This window comes from Theropithecus gelada, chromosome 2 (assembly GCF_003255815.1).
Source record: "Theropithecus gelada isolate Dixy chromosome 2, Tgel_1.0, whole genome shotgun sequence".
Taxonomy (NCBI): Eukaryota; Metazoa; Chordata; class Mammalia; order Primates; family Cercopithecidae; genus Theropithecus; species Theropithecus gelada.
Window position 1 is genome coordinate 74,666,024 of NC_037669.1, and position 23,331 is coordinate 74,689,354.

Sequence of the window (23,331 nt, forward strand, 5' to 3'; positions counted from 1 at the left end):
ATCTTAGCTGCCTTTTGCTTGAGTCTTTTGAAGAAGGTTTGTCTCAATAACATGCCTAAGTAACGCTGGGACTGTTTGCAGACAAAAGATCAGGGAGCCTACTGGCCAGAAGCATCCTGAGAAGGCAGCCCACCCCTCCTTTCTGCAGTCATTGATTAAGGCAGAAGCTGAGCAGTGGGCAGTCATCCCAGATGCTCACCGTGGAACTGACTGTGAACACAAAGCAATGGGAGAGTCTTCTACAAATTATGCCCAAATTATGGGCCTAAAAAGAGTCCTTGAGAAAGAACACTTCCTATATGGGCTTAATGAAGGTAGAGTTACACTGTTGGCCAAAACACAGTTATATACACAGAGACTTTTGCAAAAATACTGTGTTTTTTAGAGACACCTTAGAAAGTGTGTAACAAGGGCGGGGCACGGTGGCCCATGCCTGTAATCTCAGCACTTTGGGAGGCTGAGGCGGGCGGATCGCCAGAGGTCAGGAGTTCAAGACCAGTCTGGCCAGCATGGTGAAACTCTGTCTCTCCTAAAAATACAAAAATTAGCTGAGTGTGGTGGCCGGTGCCTGTAATCCAAGTTACTCAGGAGGCCAAGGCAGGAGAATCAGTTGAACCCCAGAGGCAGAGGTTGCAGTGAGCCGAGACTGCGCCATTGCACTGCAGCCTGGGTGACAGAGTGAAACTCCATCTCAAAAAAAAAATAAAATAAAAATAAAAAAATAAGAAAGAGAATGTGCAACAAATCACTACAACTAAAAAAACTAAAAGTAACAGGTTCATTCATGAACACCTCTGAGAGACATCAAAACATTACTTAATCATGTTTCTAGGCTTTTTTCTTCCAATAATCCCTGATATTCTTAAACATTAGGTTGCTGACATTTTATTTTTTTTTATTTTTATTTTTTTTGAGACGGAGTCTCGCTCTGTCGCCCAGGCTGGAGTGCAGTGGCAGGATCTCAGCTCACTGCAAGCTCCGCCTCCCGGGTTTACGCCATTCTCCTGCCTCAGCCTCCTGAGTAGCTGGGACTACAGGCGCCCGCCACCTTGCCCGGCTGGTTTTTCTTTGTATTTTTTAGTAGAGACGAGGTTTCACCATGTTAGCCAAGATGGTCTCAATCTCCCGACCTCGTGATCCGCCCGTCTGCACTTTTTTTTTTTTTTTTTTGAGCCCGAGTCTTGCTCTGTCGCCCAGGCTGGAGTGCAGTGGCGCTATCTCGGCTCACTGAGAGCTCCGCCTTCTGGGTTCACTGCCATTCTCCTGCCCCAGCCTCCCGAGTAGCTGGGACTACAGGCGCCCGCCACCACGCCCAGCTAATATTTTTAGTAGAGACGGGGTTTCACCATGTTAGCCAGGAAGGTCTCGATCCCCTGACTTCGTGATCCACCTGCCTCGGCCTTCCAAAGTGCTGGGATTACAGGCGTGAACCACCTTGCCCAGCCTGACACTTCTTTTTTGTTGGTAGACAGTGATAAAGCATTGCTTTGGAACGTTAAGAGATAATCATTCTATAAGATCTAATGTTTCTCAAATATGGACTATATGGCAAGCACTTTGCTGAGTTCTTTATGCTTATACCAGGGAGGTCAAATACCTTGTCCAGTATCACAGAAGCAGTGAGGGAGGGTCAAAGCTGCCACTGCAACCCAGAAAGTCTGACTCCACACCTACTATGCTATTTGTGTTTTAAATCAAGTTCATCAGCTTTATGGAACCTCAAAGATTATGACTAACCGGTTGTACACAGTGGGAGATACACATAAACCTGAAAGCATGTATAATTTAAAACGAACTTTAGAAATTTTCTTTGACTTGGCTTATGGTCTTGAAGTCACCTTTAAAAGTTCCTGTGTGTGTCAGGGAGTGTGTGTGTGTGTGTGTGTGTGTGTAAATACTTGGAAGCTTCTGATTTACTCTGAATAAAAATGTCATTCATGTTCGTTTATGTTTTACAAACCATTTTTACATGTATGCCATAAACCTCCTGAAAATCTTGAGAGAGAAGCAATCCAGAGATTACCTTTCCAGTTTTGAGATGAGAACCCTGAAGGACTGTGTACCTGTTACACCGCGGAACAATGGGAAAACCAGGTTCCCTGTCTCCCCATTCCATCTTGTTCCAGTATTCCATTCTACCTGTCCTCTTTGGTTTCAGTGGTAACCTTTAGTAAGAAAGTGGTGGCAGTGCTTCTAAATCTTTGGTAAATTAAATGAAAGGTTTTGTTTGTTTGTTTGTTTGAGACAGGGTCTCATTCTGTCACCCAGGCTGGAGTGCAGTGGCACAATCAGAGCTCACTGCAGCTTCAACCTCCCAGGTTAAAGTGATTCTCCCACCTCAGCCTCCCCAGTAACTGGGACTGTGGACACGTGCCACTACACCCAGCTAATTTTTAATTTTTTGTAGAGATGTGGTCTCGCTATGTTGCCTAAGCTGGTCTCAAACTCCTGGGCTCAAGCAGTCCTCCCTCCTCAGCCTCCTGAATAGCTGGGATTACAGGCACATGCCACCATGCCCAACAAAAGATTTTTTTGAAATCACAGCATGTGTCAAAGTCAAAGCCATGACTAAGGCTGTGAATTCTTGAGTCTGCCATATGTCTGTGCCAGCAGCTCATTTTTGGACTTTCCATTTTCTTTCAGAGAATGAGATTCAGATTCTGTTGAGCTGAGAAGAAGATATAGAAAGCATATAAAATAAAAACAAATACTTGGATAATTTAAAGTAAGATCTAGTTATGGAGGGATTTTTTTTTCCTCCAGGAAATTAACATTACTGAGAGATTTTCCCAGAGATATTCCCTTCATGCAGTGTCTGAGAGGGAAGGCCTTTTGTTTTTTTGTAAACATGTATACACTCAGTGTTAAATTGAGTGCATCTCATTTCATATGTAGTGGCTCACCCATTGGCACTACCCTTTCCCTGTTACATCCAGTTTCTATTAAAATAGGTTAATTAAAATTTTTAAATGAAATTATTATTTCTCCTTATCATTCTGACAGTTTGCTGTCTCCTAAGTGAAAAGTCAGTCACTGAGTTTGGACAGTTGTAGTTCCAGTAAGAGGTCTCAGTCCCAAGCACCCACTGAGCATGCCGCAGGTACCAGGCACTTTGCATGTGTTAATTCTGTTCTCATGCTATGTACATTATGCCCATTTTACAGATCGAGAAATATGTGCTCAGAAAGGCAAAGCCGCACAGCTAGAAGCGGACAAGACTATGATCTGTGGTCTGCTGTTATAACCTATCCTTTTTCTACCTATTTGTAACGTATTTGCAGGCTGGGGGTCAGGTCTGGCCTGAAGACAAAATTAATCATAATTTTGATGAAGATAGAGGTACTTTTGCTGCTGGCAGCTGCTTACTGTGGCTCACTATGTGCTAGACACTATTCTGAGTGCCTTATCCACTTAATCCTCCCCACAACCCCGTGAGGTAGGGATTGTTTTTGTCCCCATTTTCCAGATGAACAAGTGAAGGCACACAAGGTTAAGTACTTTGCCCACATTAGTAAGTGGTAAAGCCAGGATTCAAACTCGGGTAGTGAGGCTCTCCAGGGTCAGTGCTCATAATCATGACCTTTCATTTTTCACTGGTGTCATACTGCATTATTTTTTAAAGAAATTATGATTGAAAACTTGGGAGATTTTACATAACAATACAGATTTCCAGCTTGTCTTGAAAAGTAAGAAGTTTGGCAACCCCAAGTCCACTCTCCTCCAGGGCACAAACTGGCACCGAGTGCCCAGCTGCCTTCAGCCTAGACCCACTCTCTACACATCTCATTTGCATCTCTGGCCTGGCACTGGTGCACGGAGGAGTGTGTGGCTGGAGACTGCCCCACTCTCTGCTCATTGGCTGCCGGCAACACCTGTCCTAGGAGCCAGAGGTTCTGGTGATTCTGGAACATGGCAGGTTCAAACCAAGAAAAGGGTAGAGTAATTCCCAACTGAAGTTAGAACTTTTTAAACAATTGATTTTCTACATCATTTTTTCTTTTAGTTGGTAAGAGAACTCTTAGTGTCTTTGTCTTTAAAGTGTAGTTATTATACCACTGGACTCTTCATCACCTGGGTACTTTAAAAGTGTGCACTTTGGAACCTTACCCCAAACCTGTCTTCTGGAGGACAGAGCCAGAAATACGCATTTTAACAATCTCTCCAGGTGATTCTTTTATGCACTTAAGTGTGAAAAGTCTACTTTCCAAGATATGTCAGAAATGAATATTTGTTGGCTTCTAGAGAATTAAAGGTGACTCTTTTAATTCTTGCCGGGTTTTGAATTCATTTTGTTATTGATTGGTCATTTCAAAATTTTTCTTCTGTGTTGGCCTAGTTTCTTCCTGTTCCCTTACTTCTAGTTGATCTATTCATCTGCACTCTTGGATGTAAGTTGCAAAATTAACTCAAATTATTTAAGCAGGAAAGTGAATTTGGGGGTTCAAGCAATCAAAACGACGGGCATCCTTGATTTCAGGTATGAAATCAGAGATCAGAGGCTCAGTCTGGGATATTAGATGACTTTCTCCATCTTTCACCTCACCTTTCCTCTGTGTGCACTTAATTCTCTGGCAAGTCATGTCAAGCTATGTCAAGATGGCTGCCAACACCTGCAGCATGAGAACCTATTAGCAAATAGGCTCCAGCCTCAAGCAACCACCTCTGGCTTCATGGTTCCAGTAAATCTTCCATGTCTGACATTCAAATTTGTTTACCTTAGATCACGTACCTATTCCTGACCTAATAACAAAGACAAAAATGATAGAATACTCCAGATTGGCAAGGAGTACGATGTGGAGCCAGGAGTAGGTCCCCTCCTGGACCATGTGGGACCTGAAGTGGAGGGAAGCACCACAAGGATACCTGAGTGGTGCTAGCAGGAGAAGAGCAGATAGATGCAGGGCTGGGAATACCTACAGCAGCCTCCTCAAGGGTAGTACATCTTTGGTGGTGGTGGTGGTTTAGTAGGCTTAGCATGTCCTCCATCCAGCTTTTAGATTACCTTTACTCTCATGTGTGTCATTGGGAGTTCTCATCAGAGAAAGCTTTGAAAACAGCCTTTTATCATTCTTCAGTCTGTTTTCACTAAATCAGAAATGTCTACAGAATTACTGTGGGAGATAGAAATTCGCTTCATAGCCTGATTATTCAGTTTTAAAGCCCCATAGAGATTGACATTTAATATCATCGGCCTCTATAAAAATTCAACCAGAATGTCAACAATGCCATTTGGGGATACTTTGATGACATCACCCCTGATGTTTCTAGTTAATAAGAAGGCAAGGAGACTCAAGTATTTCGAGCCTTCTTTTAAGACTCAAGTCGTATCAGTCCGCCCACATGATACTGTTCTCGGGGTAACTGTCTTGGTTTTCACAGGAGCATAACTTTTTCAAAAGAGGTTCCAATCTGACTCACTGGTATAGCTCTCTCCATATTCTAAACTTTTGTATATGTTTCAGCTTAATTTACCATTCTTTGATCTTTGCCAGTGTCTACCAAAGATATTTATACAAATATAAAAATAACGTAAAATAATTTCTACAAGAATGGGTAATAATGCCACTGTGTCTGTGTTTTCACCCTGGATACTTTTTTGTGCCCAAACATCTTTTGAATAATGAAATCAAGTGATACCTATGGAATGAGGGTGCAGATCCATCTGTGTTTTGATGGCCTTCTTAGTTTAAGAGTTTGAGTCATGAATTTGTTTCTTCTTTGACATTTCCAAGATTGTGAGCAATACATTACTTGGGATTTTTTTCCCCTTCTTCTTAAGTAAAATAAGTTTCATTGATCATTTCGATGCTTTCCAATTAAGGGACAGACATCTAAATAAAATAGGAGTAATGGTTAGTGGCCAGGAATTAGGAAAGGATAAGAGCGTTTAAGAATATAGATGTGTATAGTTGCATACTTCCCAGGTATGGGTTATGATGGCTGAATACCTTTTTTTTTTCTCCCTCTCTTTCTCTCTCTCTCTCTCACCTCTTCACATGATTAAGCAGCCGATTCTGGTGAACAAGACGAGCACACTCTCCAAGAAACAGCATTACCACCTGTGAATAATAGCATCATCGCTGCTCCCATCACGGACCCTTCTCAGAAGTTCCCTCAATACCTACCTCTTTCTGCAGAGGATAATTTAGGTCCTCTACCTGAAAACTGGGAGATGGCCTATACCGAAAATGGAGAAGTCTATTTTATAGAGTAAAGTATACCATTATTTCTACCTAAATCTCTCTTTCTTTTCCCTTCCTTCCCTCTGTCTAGCAGCTGCCAATGTAAACTACATTTAAGGGATTGATCACCCACTGATGGTACTTTTTAATAAGGTTTAATAAGTTTTGCATAAAAAGGTAATTAATTCTCTACTTATTGATTCTGAACAGTTTGAGGAAGCATAAAGTTAATCATTTCCCTAAAGGTTTAGACAACTACATTATGGTATATAGAAATTATGACATAATATTTAAAGAGCATATTTAACCATTAAAAATAGTAAATATGTTGCTTTTTTTTTCTTAATTGAACTGCAATGTCCTTATTGTTTTAAGACTTCTTCATATATTCTGGATACAATTCCTTTATCATATATGTGATTTGTATGCATTTTCTCCAAGTCCAGCTTTTCTTTTCATTGTCTCAACTATGTCTTTCAAAGAGCAAAAATTCTTAATTTTGATGAAGTCTGATTTAACAGTTTTCTTTTTAGTCAATTGTGCTTTTTCTGTAGTAGCTAGGAAATCTTTGCCTAACACAGTCAAAAATATTTTCATTTTTTACATTTTATGTTTAGGTCTGCAATACACAAGTTAATATTTTTACATGGTGCAAGGTGTATGAATTAAGATTTGAGAACAGACAGACAGGAAAGTCGCTCAGATTTATAAAACGTAAATGCTATATAGTTAAACATTTAATAATCTTTTCTGAAAAGGAAAAAAAAATGGCTACATTTTAAACCATTCTGGAAAATCTAAGATAATGTGGTTTTCCTAACCAACAGTAGTCAGTTTTTAAATGCAGTATTTTGACTGTATTATCCTATCATTGAGATTCACCATGTTTTAGTGTACCACTAAGAAAAAGAAAATGACTGATTAAATTATTTAAAAAATAAAACCACAGATTCATCTATTATACTTACATAGATTGAAATTGATCTACTGTTAAGTCAGCGTTAACAAAGGGGACGACATTGCAGAAAACTATGAGAAGGATCTCAATTTTGCAAAATATGCATGTATACACACATATCCTACATCTATTCTGTGTGTACATTTGTTTCTGTAAATATGTAGATCAAGTTCTAGATGCAGAAAGTTCTAGAAGTATCTATTAACAGTTGGATTTGAGTTAAGTAAATAACTTACTTTCTAACCAGATGTTTCATTGATGTGGGTTGTGAATTTTTTATACTTTGTGTGTGTGTGTATACACACACTTACTTTATTTATTTATTTATTTATTTATTTATTTATTTATTTATTTCCCTTCCTGAGATGGGGCCTCACTGTATTGCCTGGGCTGGAGTGCCGTGGCGTGATCATAGCTCACTGCAGCCTCTATCTCCTGGGCTTAAGTGATCCTCCCACCTCAGCCTCCCAAAGTGCTGGAATTACAGGTGTGAGTCACTAAGCCTGGCATACTTAAGCATATGTTTTATAATTAGAAAAAACAATGAAAATTAGGTAGTATGATTTTTCTAAACATATGGGAGTTAGAGAAAAGGCTTGGATCTCAGAACACCCTCTTGGACAGCCGGGTGCAGTGGCTCACGCCTGTAATCCCAGCATTTTGGGAGGCCAAGGCAGGCAGATCATCTGAAGTCACGAATTCTAGACCAGCCTGGCCAACATGGTGAAACTCCATCTCTATTTAAAAATACAAAAATTAGCCAGGTATGGTAGTGCATGCCTATAGTTCTAGCCACTTGAGAGGCTGAGGCAGGAGAATCACTTGAACCTCGGAGGTGGAGGTTGCAGTGAGCCAAGATCGCACCACTGCATAGCTTGGGTAACAGAGCAAGGCTCTGTCTCAAAAAAAAAAGAAAAAAAAAAAAAAAGAATACCCTCTTTGAGAACCTACCCAGGAAGAATTCTGAGATAAGTGAATTAGAGCTTCTGTGCTATTTGCCAGCTAGAGGGAGGGGACAACTCATGTTTCTGTCTTCATGTTAATGACAAATGCTTTTTAAAAATAAGGATAAAAGAAGTAGTCTTTTCTTGAGAGTCAAGAAGTGTATTAATTAAGAGCTCAACTAAAGGGTGATGTTGTTTCCAGCATTTACAAGTTATTTGACCTTAGGAACTTTAGTTTACCTCTTGCATCTCAGTTTTCTATATATATAAAAGGAGAACATGAATACTATGAATTGTACCTATCTTGTCAAACTGTTGGTAAGAATTAGAGGAGATAGAGAAACTAAAGTTCTTGGGCTAGTACTAATTAGTGATCACTATTGTTATTGTTACCATTGTCATCATCATTACCTGTGGTTATTCTGAGGAGTTTAAACATTGTTGTAAAAATGGATGCCAACCATAAAATCAAAAATTTACTTAGCTTTTGCAATAAATTGCCTTTGAAATTATGTCACGTTAGTAAAGAAGAATTATGCTGAGAAAAGGGAAGGATATTTGGTGTTCCTGGTACAGAATAATCTGTGAAACTCAGATTCTTAGAAAAGAATGTACCAGTAATTTTGTTCAAAACTAACTTGATACATTGGAAAAAGGGAAGTTGGATATCTTGATGGTTAGCGGGATGCTGGCCTTCTAAACTATGGCTGGCTTTCAAGAGAATGTAGTGATTTGCCTAGTTTTTATAACTTAGCTTTTAGGTGATGGAAAGCCAGTGTTTCACTTGCCTAAGGTTTAGTAGAAAAATTATACAAAAATGTGGCTTATGATAATTATGGGATTTGTTTGCGACTATCAGATTTCACATGTATTAAGTGATTAGATACATATCTTTTATATTTTTAGCCTAAATTGTATATACCAGTTACTTTGTTTTCATGTGTTTTTCATTCTAAAAAACTTCTTTTTAGGATGTCTTACATTGAATAGCAAATTAAACCGCATTAGAACCAGATCTACCTTTTTATGCATGTGCGTGTGTGTACACTCACATGCAAATATATATACATTTGTTTTACAGTTTTTGGGAAATTGAAGAAATAGTAGAAATTTAAAAGAACTTTAAAAAATCAAGCATGGATTTGTAAACCTTTGGCATTGTGTAGAAAACAAACATAAGAAGTCTTTGAAAGGAAGAGCAAATAAGACAGACTAGCTAGGGAACCTGGGATCAAAGGAATACTAGGTGATGAGTTCCCTTTCTGTTTTACTTCATTTATCCAGACTTAGAGCTAAAGAGCCAGCAACCCAGAAATACCAACAGACGGAGGCAAATAAAGCCCTAATAAAAGCCTGCTCTCTCTAGCCAAAGGATCAGGAAAGGGACATCCTACAAGACAGAAAACTTTTATTCAACAACCATTCTACTCTAGCAACAGCACAGAAAAACCTGTGGTCCCATGTCCCAAGGGTAGAAGCTGAGCCTTCTGTCCTTGACAGGCTGTGTGACTAGAAGCTGAAACCTCCCTGCTGGGTGGTGTCAGAAAAGGCCAAGTGTAGAGCTGGCACTTTGCATCCAGGCAGTAAGGAGATTCCCCTTATTTCCACATAGATTTAGTGGAGACCGCTTGAGGGAACTCAGGACTTCCACCCCACCTGGCAGTAATGAAACACCCTCTTCCTCCCCACTGGTGTGGTGTCAGAGGAGGTTTAGAGGAGAATCAGGATTTTTACCACCATCCAGTGGTAAAGAGCCCACCCTCTCCGTATGGAGTCAGAGAGGCCAGCTTGTGAGCAATAGTGAGATAGTCCTACCCCTCCCAGCCTAGTTGGTATCAACAAAGGCCTAGTGGGGAGCTCAAGCCACCATCCCCACCCAGCAGTAAGAAGGAGCCCATTCCCCTCTCCGGTGTCAACAAAAGCCAAGTGGGGACCCCACCTAAAAGTAACAGATAACCCCCTTTCCTCTTTTCAGCCATATTAGGAAAAGCCAATAGAAGGTATAAGATCCAGACCCCTATAATGTAATACCGAAAATATACACATTAGTAATAAAAAAAAATCACTTGTTATCCTAAGAATCAGGAAGATATCAAAATGAGTGAAAAAAGGCGATGAGTGAGTACCAACACAGGGATAGTAGCACTGTTAGAATTACCTAACAGATTTTAATGCAGCCATTATAAAGTTACTTCATCAAGCAGTTATACCATGCTTAAGCCAAATAGAAAATTAGAATATTTCAGCCAAAAATAGAAAGTCTCAGCAAAGCCATAGAAGATTTTTTTAAAAAAATAGTAATTTTTCAACTGAAAAATACAATAGCCAAAACAAAAAGCTTAGTAGATGGATTCAACAGCAGAAGAGAGTGGGGAGAGGAAAGAATCTGTGGACCTGAAAATAGAAATTACCCAATAAGAACAATAGAGAGAAAATCAACTGGGGGAAAAAACAAACAAAAAAAACAAACAAACAGAGCTTCAGGGGCATTTGGAACAATAACAAAAGATCTAACATTTATTTCACTGGAGTCCCAGGGGAAGAGAAAGTGGGTAGTACTGAAAAGAAAAGTACTTGAAGAACTAATGGTTGAAAATTTTCTAAATTTGGCAAAAGAAATAAACCTACAGATTCAATAACCTGGCTGAACCCAAAGAAAACTACAGCAAGACACATTCATAGTCGAATTTTTGAAAACTAAAACCAGAAAAACGTTGAAAGCAACAAGAAATGACACCCTATGTATGTTAGTGAAACAAGTAAAATGACAGCATGTTTGTCATCAGAAGCAACAAAGGCTGAAAGGAAGTGGCATAGCATTTTTATAGTGCTGAAAGAAAAAAGAATTAACCCAGAATTCTACATCCAGTGAAAATATCCTTTAGGAATCAAGGGAGAATGAAAATATTCTTAAATGAAAGAAAATTTGCTGCCTGCAGGCCTGCTCTCAATAAATGGCCAAAAGATGTTCTCTAAACAAAAAGAAAATTCTAAAACAAAACCAAAATTCTAAAAAAACAAACAAAAACAATCAGGAAAATAGAAGAATGGAGAAAGTAAAACTATAGATAAATAAAACGCTTTTCTTCACCTTTTGAGTTTTCTTTTTTCCCATTTTTATTGAGATATAATTGATTTCTCTTTAAATTTTCCAAATTATGTTTAAGTGTTGAAGCAACAATAATACTGTTCAATGGTTCTAAATGTGTGTAGAGAGAATATTTAAGATAATTTATTATAAGTGAGGGAGGGTAAAAGAATATCAATGGAGATAAGGTTTATCTACTTCAGTCAAAGTGGTAAAGTGATGATGCCAGTAGACTATAAGATATATTAAATATATTTATAAATAATATATATATAATGTGTGCATATATATGTAATGTAGTATCTAAAGCAGCCACTTACAAGCTATACAAAGGAGATATACTCAACAGTACTGTAGATATATAAAAATGGAATTCTAAAATATTCATGTAACCCACAGAAAGGCCAGAAAAATAAAACAGAGGAAAGAAAAACAGAACAAAAAGAAAATTACAAACAAAATGGAAGACTTAAGCCCTAACATATCAATAACTACATTTAATAAAGTGAACTAAATACAACAATTTAAAGTTGGGGAATGGCAAAGTGAATTAAAAAGCATGACCTAATTGTGTGCTATCTGTGACGCATTATTTCAAATGTAACAATATAGGTATGTTGAAAGTAAAGGATGGGAAAATATATCTTGCAAATGTTAATCGAAAGAGCAAGAGTTGACATATTAATGTCAGATACAGTAGGAAAATCTCCGATGAATTAGAAGTAAACTAAACAACATACTTTTAAATAATCTATGGGTCAAAGAGGAAGTCTCAAGGGAAATTAAAGATAAGTAAATAAATTGAACTGAATGAAAATGTAAATACAGCACATTAAAATAGGTGGGACACAGCCAAGGCAGTGATGAGAGGTAAATTTATAGCACTAAACATATATAGGAGAAAAGAGGAGAAGTCTCAAATTAACAATCTAAACTTGCAATGCAAGAACCTGGAAAGAGAAGAATAACTGAAACGCAAAAAGATGGAAGGAAATAATAAAGATAAGAGGAGAAATCAATGCTATCAAGAGCAGAAAAACAATAGACAAAAATCAATGAAAGAAATAGCCAATTCTTCAAAAGGATTAAAAAAATTGAAGCGCCTCTAATAAGATTGAGAAAGAAAAAATGAGAGAAGACCAAATTGTCAATATTAGGATTTAAATAAGGAATCACTATGGACCCTAAAGTCATTCAAGATAATAAGGGGTGGAGATTCCTCCTCTCCACAGGGCATCCCTGAAAGAGAGAAGAATCAAATAAACACAATTAAAAAATGATAAAGGGGATATCTCCACTGATCTTACAGAAATACAAACTAGCATCAGAGAATAGTATAAATACCTCTACGCAAATAAACTAGAAAATCTAGAAGAAATGGATAAATTCCTGGACACATACACCCACCCAAGACGAAACCAGAAAGAAGTTGCATTCCTGAATAGACCAATAGCAACTTCTGAAATCGAGACAGTAATGAATAACCTACTAACCAACAAAAGCCCAGAACCAGACAGATTCACAGCCATGTACTACCAGAGGTACAAAGAGGAGCTGGTATAATTCCTTCTGAAACTATTCCAAGCAATAGAAAAAGAGGGTCTCTACCCTAACTCTTTTTGTGAGGCCAGCATCATCCTGATACCAAAACCTGGCAGACACACACACACACACACACAAATTTCAGGCCAATATCCTTGATGAACATTGTTGTGAAAATCCTTAATAAAATACTGACAAACCAAATCCAGCAGCACAGTAAAAAGCTTATCCACCACAATCAAGTCATCTTCAACATATGCAAGTCAATAAACATAATCCATCACATAAATGGAACCAATGACAAAAACCACATGATTATCTCAATAGTTGCAGAAAAGGCCTTCGATAAAATTCAACACCCTTTCATGCTAAAAACACTCGATAAACTAGGTATTGATGGAACATATCTCAAAATAATAACAGCTATTTATTACAAACCCTCAGCCAATATTGTACTGAATGAGCAAAAGTTGGAAGCATTCCCTTGGAAACTGTCATGAGACAAGGATACCCTCTCTCACCACCTGGAAGTTCTGGCTAGGGCAATCAGGCAAGAGAAAGAAATAAAGGGTATTCAAATAGGAAGAGAGGGAGTCAAATTATCTCTATTTGCAGATGAAATGATTGCATATTTAGAAAACCCCATCGTCTCAGCCTAAAAAGTCCTTAAGCTTATAAACAACTTCAGCAAAGTCTCAGGATACAAAATCAATGTGCAAAAATCACAAGCATTCCTATACACCAATAGTAGAGAGCCAAATCATGAGTGAACTCCCATTCACAACTGCTACAAAGAGAATAAAATACCTAGTAACACAACTTACAAGGGATGTGAAGGGCCTCTTCATGGAGAACTACAAACCACTGCTCAAGGAAATAAGAGAGGACACAAACATATGGAAAAACTCTCCATGTTCATGGATAGGAAGAATCAATATTGTGAAAATGGCCATACTGCCCAAAGTAATTTATAGATTCAGTGCTATCCCTATCAAGCTACCATTGACTTTCTTCACAGAATTAGAAAAAACTACTTTAAATTTCATATAGAACCAAAAAAGAACCTGTGTAGCCAAGACAATCCTAAGCAAAAAGAACAAAGTTGAAGGCATCATGCTGTCTGACTTTAAACTCTTCTATAAGGCTACCGTAACCAAAGCAGCGTGGTACTGGTACCAAAACAGAGATATAGACCAATGGAACAGAACAGAGCCCTCAGAAATAACACCACACATCTGCAACCATATGACCTTTGACAAACCTGACGAAAACAAGCAATGGGGAAAGGATTCCCTATTTAATAAATGGTGTTGGGAAAACTGGCTAACCATATGCAGAAATCTGACACTGGATCCCTTACTTACACCTTATACAAAGATTAACTCAAGATGGATTAAAGACTTAAACTTAAGACCTAAAACCATAAAAACTCTGGAAGAAAACCTAGACAGTACCTTTCAGGACATAGGCATAGGCGAAGACTTCACGGCTAAAACACCAAAAGCAATGGCAACAAAAGCCAAAATTGACAAATGGGATCTAATTAAGCTAAAGAGCTTCTGCACAGCAAAAGAAACTATCATCATAGTGAACGGGCAACCTATGGAATGGAAAAACATGTTTGGACTCTATTCATTTGACTAAGGGCTAATATCCAGCATCTACAAGGAACTTAAACAAATATACAAGAGCAAAACAACCCTATCCAAAAGTGGGCGAAGGATATGAACAGACAGTTTTCAAAAGAAGACATGTATGTGGCCAACAAATATATGAAAAAAAGCTCATCATCACTGGTCATTAGAGAAATGCAAATCAAAACCACAATGAGATACCATCTCATGCCAGTTAGAATGCCGATCATTAAAAAGTCAAGAAACAGGCCTGGCGTGGTGGCTCATGCCTGTAATCCCAGCATTTTGGGAGGCCGAGGCAGGCAGATCATGAAGTCAGGAGATCAAGACCATCCTGGCTAACATGGTGAAACCCCATCTACTAAAAATACAGAAAATTTATCGGGCGTGGTGGTGGGCACCTGTAGTCCCAGCTACTAGGGAGGCTGAGGCAGGAGAATGGTGTCAACCTGGGAGGCAGAGCTCGCGGTGAGCCGAGATTGCGCCACTACACTCCAGCCTGGGTGACAGAGTGAGACTCCTTCTTAAAAAAAAAAAAAAAAAAAAGTCAAGAAACATTGGGAGGCCCAGGTGGGCGGATCACCAGGTCAGGAGATTGAGGCCATCCTGACTAACATGGTAAAACGCCATCTCTACTAATAATAAAAAAAACTAGCCAGGCATGTTAGCATGAGGCTATAGTCCCAGCTACTCAGGAGACTGAGGCAGGAGAATCACTTGAACCCGGGAGGCAGAGGTTGCAGTGAGCCGAGATTATATCACTGCACACCAGCCTGGGCGACAGAGCAAGACTCCATCTCAAAAAATAAATAAATAAAAAGTCAAGAAACAACAGATGCTGGAGAGATGCTTTTACACTGTTAGTTGGAGTGTAAATTAGTTGAACTATTGTGGAAGACAGTGTGTCAATTCCTCCAGGATATAGAGCTAGAAATATCATTTGGCCCAGCAATCCCATTACTGGGTTTATACCCAAAGGATTATAAATCATTCTACTATAAAGATAGGGATTATAAATCATTCTACTATAAAGATACGTGCAGACATATGTTTATTGCAGCCCTATTCACAATAGCAAAGACTTGGAACCAACCCAAATGCCCATCAATGATAGACTGGATAAAGAAAATGTGGCACATATATATCATGGAATACTATGCAGCCATAAGAAAGAATGAGTTCATGTCCTTTGCAAGGACATGGATGAAGTTGGAAACCATCATTCTCAGCAAACTAATATAGGAACAGAAAACCAAACACCACGTGTTCTCACTTATAAGTGGGAGTCGAACATTGAGGACATATGGGCACAGGGAGGGAAACATCACACACTGGAGGGCCTGTCAGGAGGTGGTGGGTAAGGGGAGGGATAGCATTAGGAGAAATACCTAATGTAGATGACATGTTGATGAGTGCAGCAAACCACCATGGCATGTGTATACCTATGTAACAAACCTGCATGTTCTGCACGTGTGTCCCCGAACTTAAGTAAAATTTTTTTAAAAAAGAAGAAGAAATAAGTAATGCAAGTAGTACTCCCAGGCTTAAATGAGGAGTGACTCATCACACAAAAAAAAAGATAATGAGGAATGAATTTGTATATTTAAGAACTCCTGAAAAAGAAATATTGAACTATTAACACTATTTCTACATAATCTCTTCCAGAAAATAAAAAAGGAAGTTATTTTTGTGAAGCTAATATTACCTTGATAACAAAACTAAACACAGTACAAAAAAGGCATAGATGCAAACATCTTTTTTTTTTTTTTTAATTTATTTATTATTATTATACTTTAAGTTGTAGGGTACATGTGCATAACATGCAGGTTTGTTACATATGTATACTTGTGCCATGTTGGTGTGCTGCACCCATCAACTCGTCATTTACATCAGGTATAACTCCCAATGCAATCCCTCCCCCCTCCCCCCTCCCCATGATAGGCCCCGGTGTGTGATGTTCCCCTTCCTGAGTCCAAGTAATCTCATTGTTCAGTTCCCACCTATGAGTGAGAACATGCGGTGTTTGGTTTTCTGTTCTTGTGATAGTTTGCTAAGAATGATGGTTTCCAGCTGCATCCATGTCCCTACAAAGGACGCAAACTCATCCTTTTTTATGGCTGCATAGTATTCCATGGTGTATATGTGCCACATTTTCTTAATCCAGTCTGTCACTGATGGACATTTGGGTTGATTCCAAGTCTTTGCTATTGTGAATAGTGCTGCAATAAACATACGTGTGCATGTGTCTTTATAGCAGCATAATTTATAATCCTTTGGGTATATCCCCAGTAATGGGATGGCTGGGTCATATGGTACATCTAGTTCTAGATCCTTGAGGAATCGCCATACTGTTTTCCATAATGGTTGAACTAGTTTACAATCCCACCAACAGTGTAAAAGCGTTCCTATTTCTCCACATCCTCTCCAGCACCTGTTGTTTCCTGACTTTTGAATGATCGCCATTCTAACTGGTGTGAGATGGTATCTCATTGTGGTTTTGATTTGCATTTCTCTGATGGCCAGTGATGATGAGCATTTTTTCATGTGTCTGTTGGCTGTATGAATGTCTTCTTTTGAGAAATGTCTGTTCATATCCTTTGCCCACTTTTTGATGGGGTTGTTTGTTTTTTTCTTGTAAATTTGTTGGAGTTCTTTGTAGGTTCTGGATATGAGCCCTTTGTCAGATGAGTAGATTGCAAAAATTTTCTCCCATTCTGTAGGTTGCCTGTTCACTCTGATGGTAGTTTCTTTTGCTGTGCAGAAGCTCTTTAGTTTAATTAGATCCCATTTGTCAATTTTAGCTTTTGCTGCCGTTGCTTTTGGTGTTTTAGACATGAAGTCTTTGCCCATGCCTATGTCCTGAATGGTACTTCCTAGGTTTTCCTCTAGGATTTTTATGGTATTAGGTCTAACATTTAAGTCTCTAATCCATCTTGAATTAATTTTCGTATAAGGAGTAAGGAAAGGATCCAGTTTCAGCTTTCTACTTATGGCTAGCCAATTTTCCCAGCACCATTTATTAAATAGGGAATCCTTTCCCCATTTCTTGTTTCTCTCAGGTTGATGCAAACATCTTTAACAAAATATTAGTAAGTAGTAATCAGCAATTTCCCATGACCAAGTGGGAATTGTTCTAGTGCTGCAAGGCTGTGTCAGTATTCAAATAAATCAATCAATGTAATCCACCATTTTAACAGGCTAAAGAATTAATGCTTATATTAATTGATGTGGAAAAAGCATTTGACAAAATTTAGCACTCTTCACATTAAGACTTCTTAGAAAAATGGGAATTAAAGGAAATTTCTTTGACTTGATAAAGAACATCTACAGAAAACCTATGGCCAACATTATACTTAATAGTGAAAAGATGAAATGTTTTCCTTGCAAGTGTGAAAACAAGTCAAGGATGTCAGCTGTCCCCACTCTTTTTTCTTTTTTTTCTTGAGGCAGGGTCTCACTCCTGTTGCCCATGTTGGAGTGCAGTGGTGTGAACACAGCTCACTGCGGTCTTAACTTTCCTGAACTCAGGTAATCCTCCCACCTCAGCCTCCCGAGTAGCTGGGACTACAGGTACATGCCACTATACCCAGCCAATTTTTTGTAGTTTTTGTAGAGACAGGGTTTCTCTGTGTTGCTCAGGCTGATCTCCACCTCCTGGGCTCAAGAAATCTACCTGCCTCAGCCACCCCAAGTGCTGAGCTGTTCCTACGCTTATTCAACATCATGCTGGAAGTTCTAGCCTGGGTTATGATTCAAGATAAAGAAGTAAAAGCCATACAGATTGAAAAGGAAGAAATGAAACTACTCCTGTTTGCAGATTATATGGTTACCTTAGTAGAAAATCAGGAGAAATGTACCAAGAAAATTTTATAATAAATGAGTTCAGCAAGGTTGCAAGATAAAAGATAAGCATATAAATAGCAGTTGTATTCCACATTCATGGATTGGAAGAATCGACATTGTTAAAATGTCCATGCTCCCCAAAGCAGTCTATACATTCAATATAATCCCTATCAATATACCAAAGACATTCCTTACAGAAAAATGAAAAACAATTCTAAAATTTATATGGAACCACAAAAGTCCCAGAACAGCCAAACATAACCTGAGTAGAAGAATAAAACTGGAGGAATCACATTACCTGACTTCAAATTATAGTACAGAGATATAGTAACCAAAACCACACAGTACTGGCATAAAAGCAGATACATAGACCAATGGAACAGAATAGAGAACCCAAAAACAAATCCGTACATCTACAGTGAACTCATTTTAGACAAAGGTGCCAAGCACACACATTGGGGAAAGGACAGTCTCTTCAATAAATGGCACTGGGAAAACTGGATATCCATATGCAGATGCATGAAACTATCCCATATCTCTCTCCATATATTAAAGTCAAATCAAAGTGGATTAAAGGCTTTAATCTAAGATCTCCAACTATGAAACTACTAAAAGAAAACATTGGAGAAACTATCTAGGACATGGGAGCGAGCGAAGATTTCTTGAATAATACCTCATAAGCACAGGCAACCAAAGCAAAATGGACAAATGGGATCACATCAAGTTAAAAAGCTGCTGCACAGAAAAGGAAACAAAGTGAGGAAACAACCCATATAATGGGAGAAAATATTTGCAAACTGTCCATCTGACAAAGGATTAATAACGAGAATATATAGGGAGCTCAAACAACTCTGTGGAAAAATCTAGTACTCTGAAAAATGGGGGAAAGATCTGAGTAGACGTTTCTCAAAAGAAGACTCCAGATGGCAGATAGATATGTGAAAAGGTGCTCAACATCACTGATCATCAGAGAAATGCAAATCAAAACTACAGTGAGTTATCTTACCCCAGTTAAAATGGGTTTTATCCAAAAGACGGGCAATAACCAATGCTAGCGAGCATGTGAGAAAAGGAAACCTTCTCACACTGTTAGAGGGAATGTAAATTAGTATAACCACTATGGGAAACAGTTTGGAGGTTCCTCAAAAAGAAATAGAAAACAAACAAAAAAGCCGTAAAAATAGAGCTATCAGGCCGGGCGCGGTGGCTCAAGCCTGTAATCCCAGCACTTTGGGAGGCCGAGACGGGCGGATCACGAGGTCAGGAGTTCGAGACCATCCTGGCTAACACGGTGAAACCCCGTCTCTACTAAAAAATACAAAAAACTAGCCGGGCGAGGTGGTGGGCGCCTGTAGTCCCAGCTACTCGGGAGGCTGAGGCAGGAGAATGGCGTAAAAACCCGGGAGGCGGAGCTTGCAATGAGCTGAGATCCGGCCACTGCACTCCAGCCTGGGCGACACAGCGAGAGTCCGTCTCAAAAAAAAAAAAAAAAAAAAATAGAGCTATCACATGATCCAGCAATCCATTGCTAGGTATATATCTAAAAGAAAGGAAATCAGTACATTGAAGAGATATCTGCCCTCCCATGTTTATTGCAGGACTGTTCATCATAGTCATGATTTGGAAACAACCTAAATGTTCATCAACAGATAAATGGATAAAGAAAATGGAGTCCATATACCTGGTGGAGTACTGTTCTGCCATAAAAAAGAATGAGAACCAGTCATTTGCAACAACCTATGTGGAATTGGAGGTCATTATGTTAAGTAAAATAAGGCAGGCACAGAAAGGCAAGCTTCACATGTTCTCACTTATTTGTGGGAGCTAAAAATTAAAACAATTGAACTCATGGAGATAGAGTAGAATGATGGTTACCAGAGGCTAGGACGGGTGGTGGGGTGGTGGTAAGGGGGAAGTGGAGATGGTTAATGGCTACAAAAAAAATAGAAAGAATGAATAAGATCTAGTATTTGATAGCACAGCAGGGTGACTGTAATCAATAATAATGTAATTGTACATTTAAAAATAATTAAATGTATATGATTGAATTGTTTGTGACACAGAGAATAAATGCTTGAGGGAGGTGGTCACTTCATTTACCCTGATGTGATCATTATACATTATATGCCTGTATCAAAATATCTTCTATACCTCATAAATATATGCACCTACCATATACCCACAAAAATTTAAACTTTAATAAATAGCAAGTGTGTGTCTATATACTAGCAATGAATACCTGGTCACCAAAATCAAAAATAAAATATAAAGTTGCTCAAAAAAATAATACAGATGTCAATCTAACAAAATGTATATTGGATCTTATATGCTGTAAACTACAAAATGCCAGTGAAAGAAGTCAAAGAAGTTCCTTATAAATGGAGAGACGTACTTATACATGAATTTTTATAGTAAATTTGTCCACATAGCCAAAAACTAGAAATGATCCAGATGTCTTTGGTTAGACAGGCTGTGATATATTCATTCCATGGAATACTACTCAGCAATAAAAAGAATTGATTATTGATATATACAGCAATCTTGATGAAAATTATGCTGAGTGAAAGAGCCAATCATAAAGTATTACATACAATTCCATTTATATAACATTCTTTTTAAAATTGTTTTTATTTTTATTTTTATTTTATTTTGAGACAATGTCTCATGGACAGACAGGAAGACTCAGAATTTATAGAGGTATCACTACTCCCCAAATGGATATACAGGTTTTATGTAATTTCTGTTAAAATCTCAGTCTTTTTATAGATACAGACAAGTTTATTCTAAAATATAAATAGAAAGGCAAAGGAAATAGAATAGCTAAAACAATTATGAAAAGGAAGAATGAAGTCATAGTAATTAGTCTGCTTGATATCAAATGTACTAATTTACATTATTGTGGCTTTATTATATAGTCACAATAATAAAGACTGTGTGGTGTTGGTGAAGGAATAGACTCATAACTTAATGGAACAGAAGGTAGAACCCGGAAGTAGATCCACAAGTGTGCCCAACTGATTTTTGACAAAAGCAATTCAATTTGAAAGCAATCCAATGGAGGGCAGATAGCCTCTTCAGTAAATGGTCCAGGAGCAAGTGGATGACCAGAGGCATGTAACCTCACCTCCACCTAAACCCCACACTTCATACAACAAAATTAACCCCGAATAAATCAGAGACTGAAATGTGAAACATAAGGCAATAAAACATTTAGGGAAACAGAAAACCAGAAAATTTTTGAAATACAGGACTAGGCAAAGAGACATCAAAAGCAAGATCCCTGAGAAAGAAAAAATGATAAATTCGACATCATTAAAATGAAAATTTTTTGATTTGTGAAAGAACCTGATAGAGGATGGAAGGACAAACTACAGAGAAAATATTTACAGACTCCACATCTAAAAAAGGACTGGTATGTAGAATATACAAAGGACTCTCAAAACTCCGGAGTGAAAAAAAAATCAAACCATTCAGTTAGAATGTGAACTGAAGACAGGGAGAGAGGGACAGACATTTCACTGTAAAGGGTATATAGAAGGAAGAGATGCATATGAAAAAATTAGTTCAGCCCCATTAGCTCTGGGGAAATGGAAATGAAAACCACAATGAGATATCATTTGCTTATTAAGATGGCTAAAGTAAAAAATAGTGACAACACTAAGTGATAGTAAAAATTCAGTGAAACTGGATCTCACATCCATTGCTGATGGGATCGTCTGGCATTCTAGAAAACAGTTCGTAACAAACTAAGCGTGCAGCTCATACCATTCGGCAATGGCACACATGATCATTTATCCCAGAGAAGTGAACAACACAAATTCACACAAAAGCATGTACATGAATGTTTATAGTACATTTGTCCAAGTAGCCAAAAACTAGAAATGATCCAGATGTCTTTGAGTGGTTAGACAGACTGTGATACATTCATTCCATGGAATACTACTCAGCAATAAAAAATAATTGATTATTGATATATATAGCAATCTTGATGAGAATTATGCTGAGTGAAAAAGCCAATCATAAAATACGACATATAATGATTCCATTTATAAAACATTCTTTTAAAAATTCTTTTTATTTTTATTTTATTTTGAGACAGCGTCTCACTCTGTCACCCAGGCTAGAGTGCAGTGGCACAATCTCTTCTCACTGCTACCTCTGCCTCCTGGGCTCAGGTGATCCTCCTACCTCAGCCTCTCCAGTAGCGAGGACCACAGGTGCGCACCACCACACCTGGCTAGTGTGTGCCGCCACACCTGGCTAAATTTTTTTTGTATTTTTTCATAGAGATGGCATTTAATCACATTGCCCAGGCTGGTTTTGAACTCCTGAGCTCAAGCAAGCTGCCTGGCTTGACATTCCAAAGTGCTGGGGTTACAGGCACTTACCACCAGGCCCAGTGCTATATAACCTTCTTGAAATGACAAAATTATAGAAATAGAGGACAGATTCATAGTTACCAAGGATTAAGAAGAGGGTTGGAGGGAATGGTTGGAAGGGAACCAGATGTGACTATAAAAGGGCAACATGAGGGACCCCGGTGATGATTAAAATGTTTTGTATCTTGACTGTGTCAGTATCAGTATCCTAGTTGTCACAGTATACTGTAGTTTTGAAAGATGTTGTTATTGATGGGTTCTAGGTAAAGGGCGTGTGGGATCTCTCTATTCTTTCTTTTAACTGAATGTGAATCTACAATTATTTTTGTTTCAAACACAGTTTTTTTCTTAATCCTGCATAATCTGCTCTCCTAACAATGATTCTTGTTACTATCTTACTGCATAGGAATAGTGCAGACTATGGATTCTAGTGCAAAACTCTCTGGGTTTAATTCCCAGTTCTGTGATGTTTCAGCAGGGTGTCCTTAGGCAAATTGCTTTACCTTTCTGTTATCAATTTTCTCATTTGTAATATGGGAAGCAATAATTTTAATGCTAATAATACTTCTCTCATAGGGTTATTGTAAGGATTAAATAAATTTTAACATGTAAAAGAATAGATTCTGGCAGTCATATGTGGTCACATTAAGTAGGATTGGTGGTGGTGATGGTGGTGGTTGCTATATTACCTTTTGTAATTTTTATTTTAACACAGTTGATATGACGTGTTTACATTTGCAGATTCTATTTTTCTCTTAAGC

General features: G+C 38.2%; 1 protein-coding gene across 10 annotated transcripts in view; it reads left to right on the plus strand.

The window, feature by feature from the left end:
* Positions 1-23,331, plus strand: part of MAGI1 (membrane associated guanylate kinase, WW and PDZ domain containing 1) — a 680,972-nt gene that overhangs the window by 554,418 nt on the left and 103,223 nt on the right. For all 10 annotated transcript variants that reach the window (XM_025375375.1, XM_025375381.1, XM_025375376.1 and 7 more), the window contains exon 5: positions 6,009-6,210. In XM_025375375.1, coding sequence (XP_025231160.1) covers positions 6,009-6,210 — 202 coding nt within the window. The remainder of the gene's footprint in view (positions 1-6,008; positions 6,211-23,331) is intronic.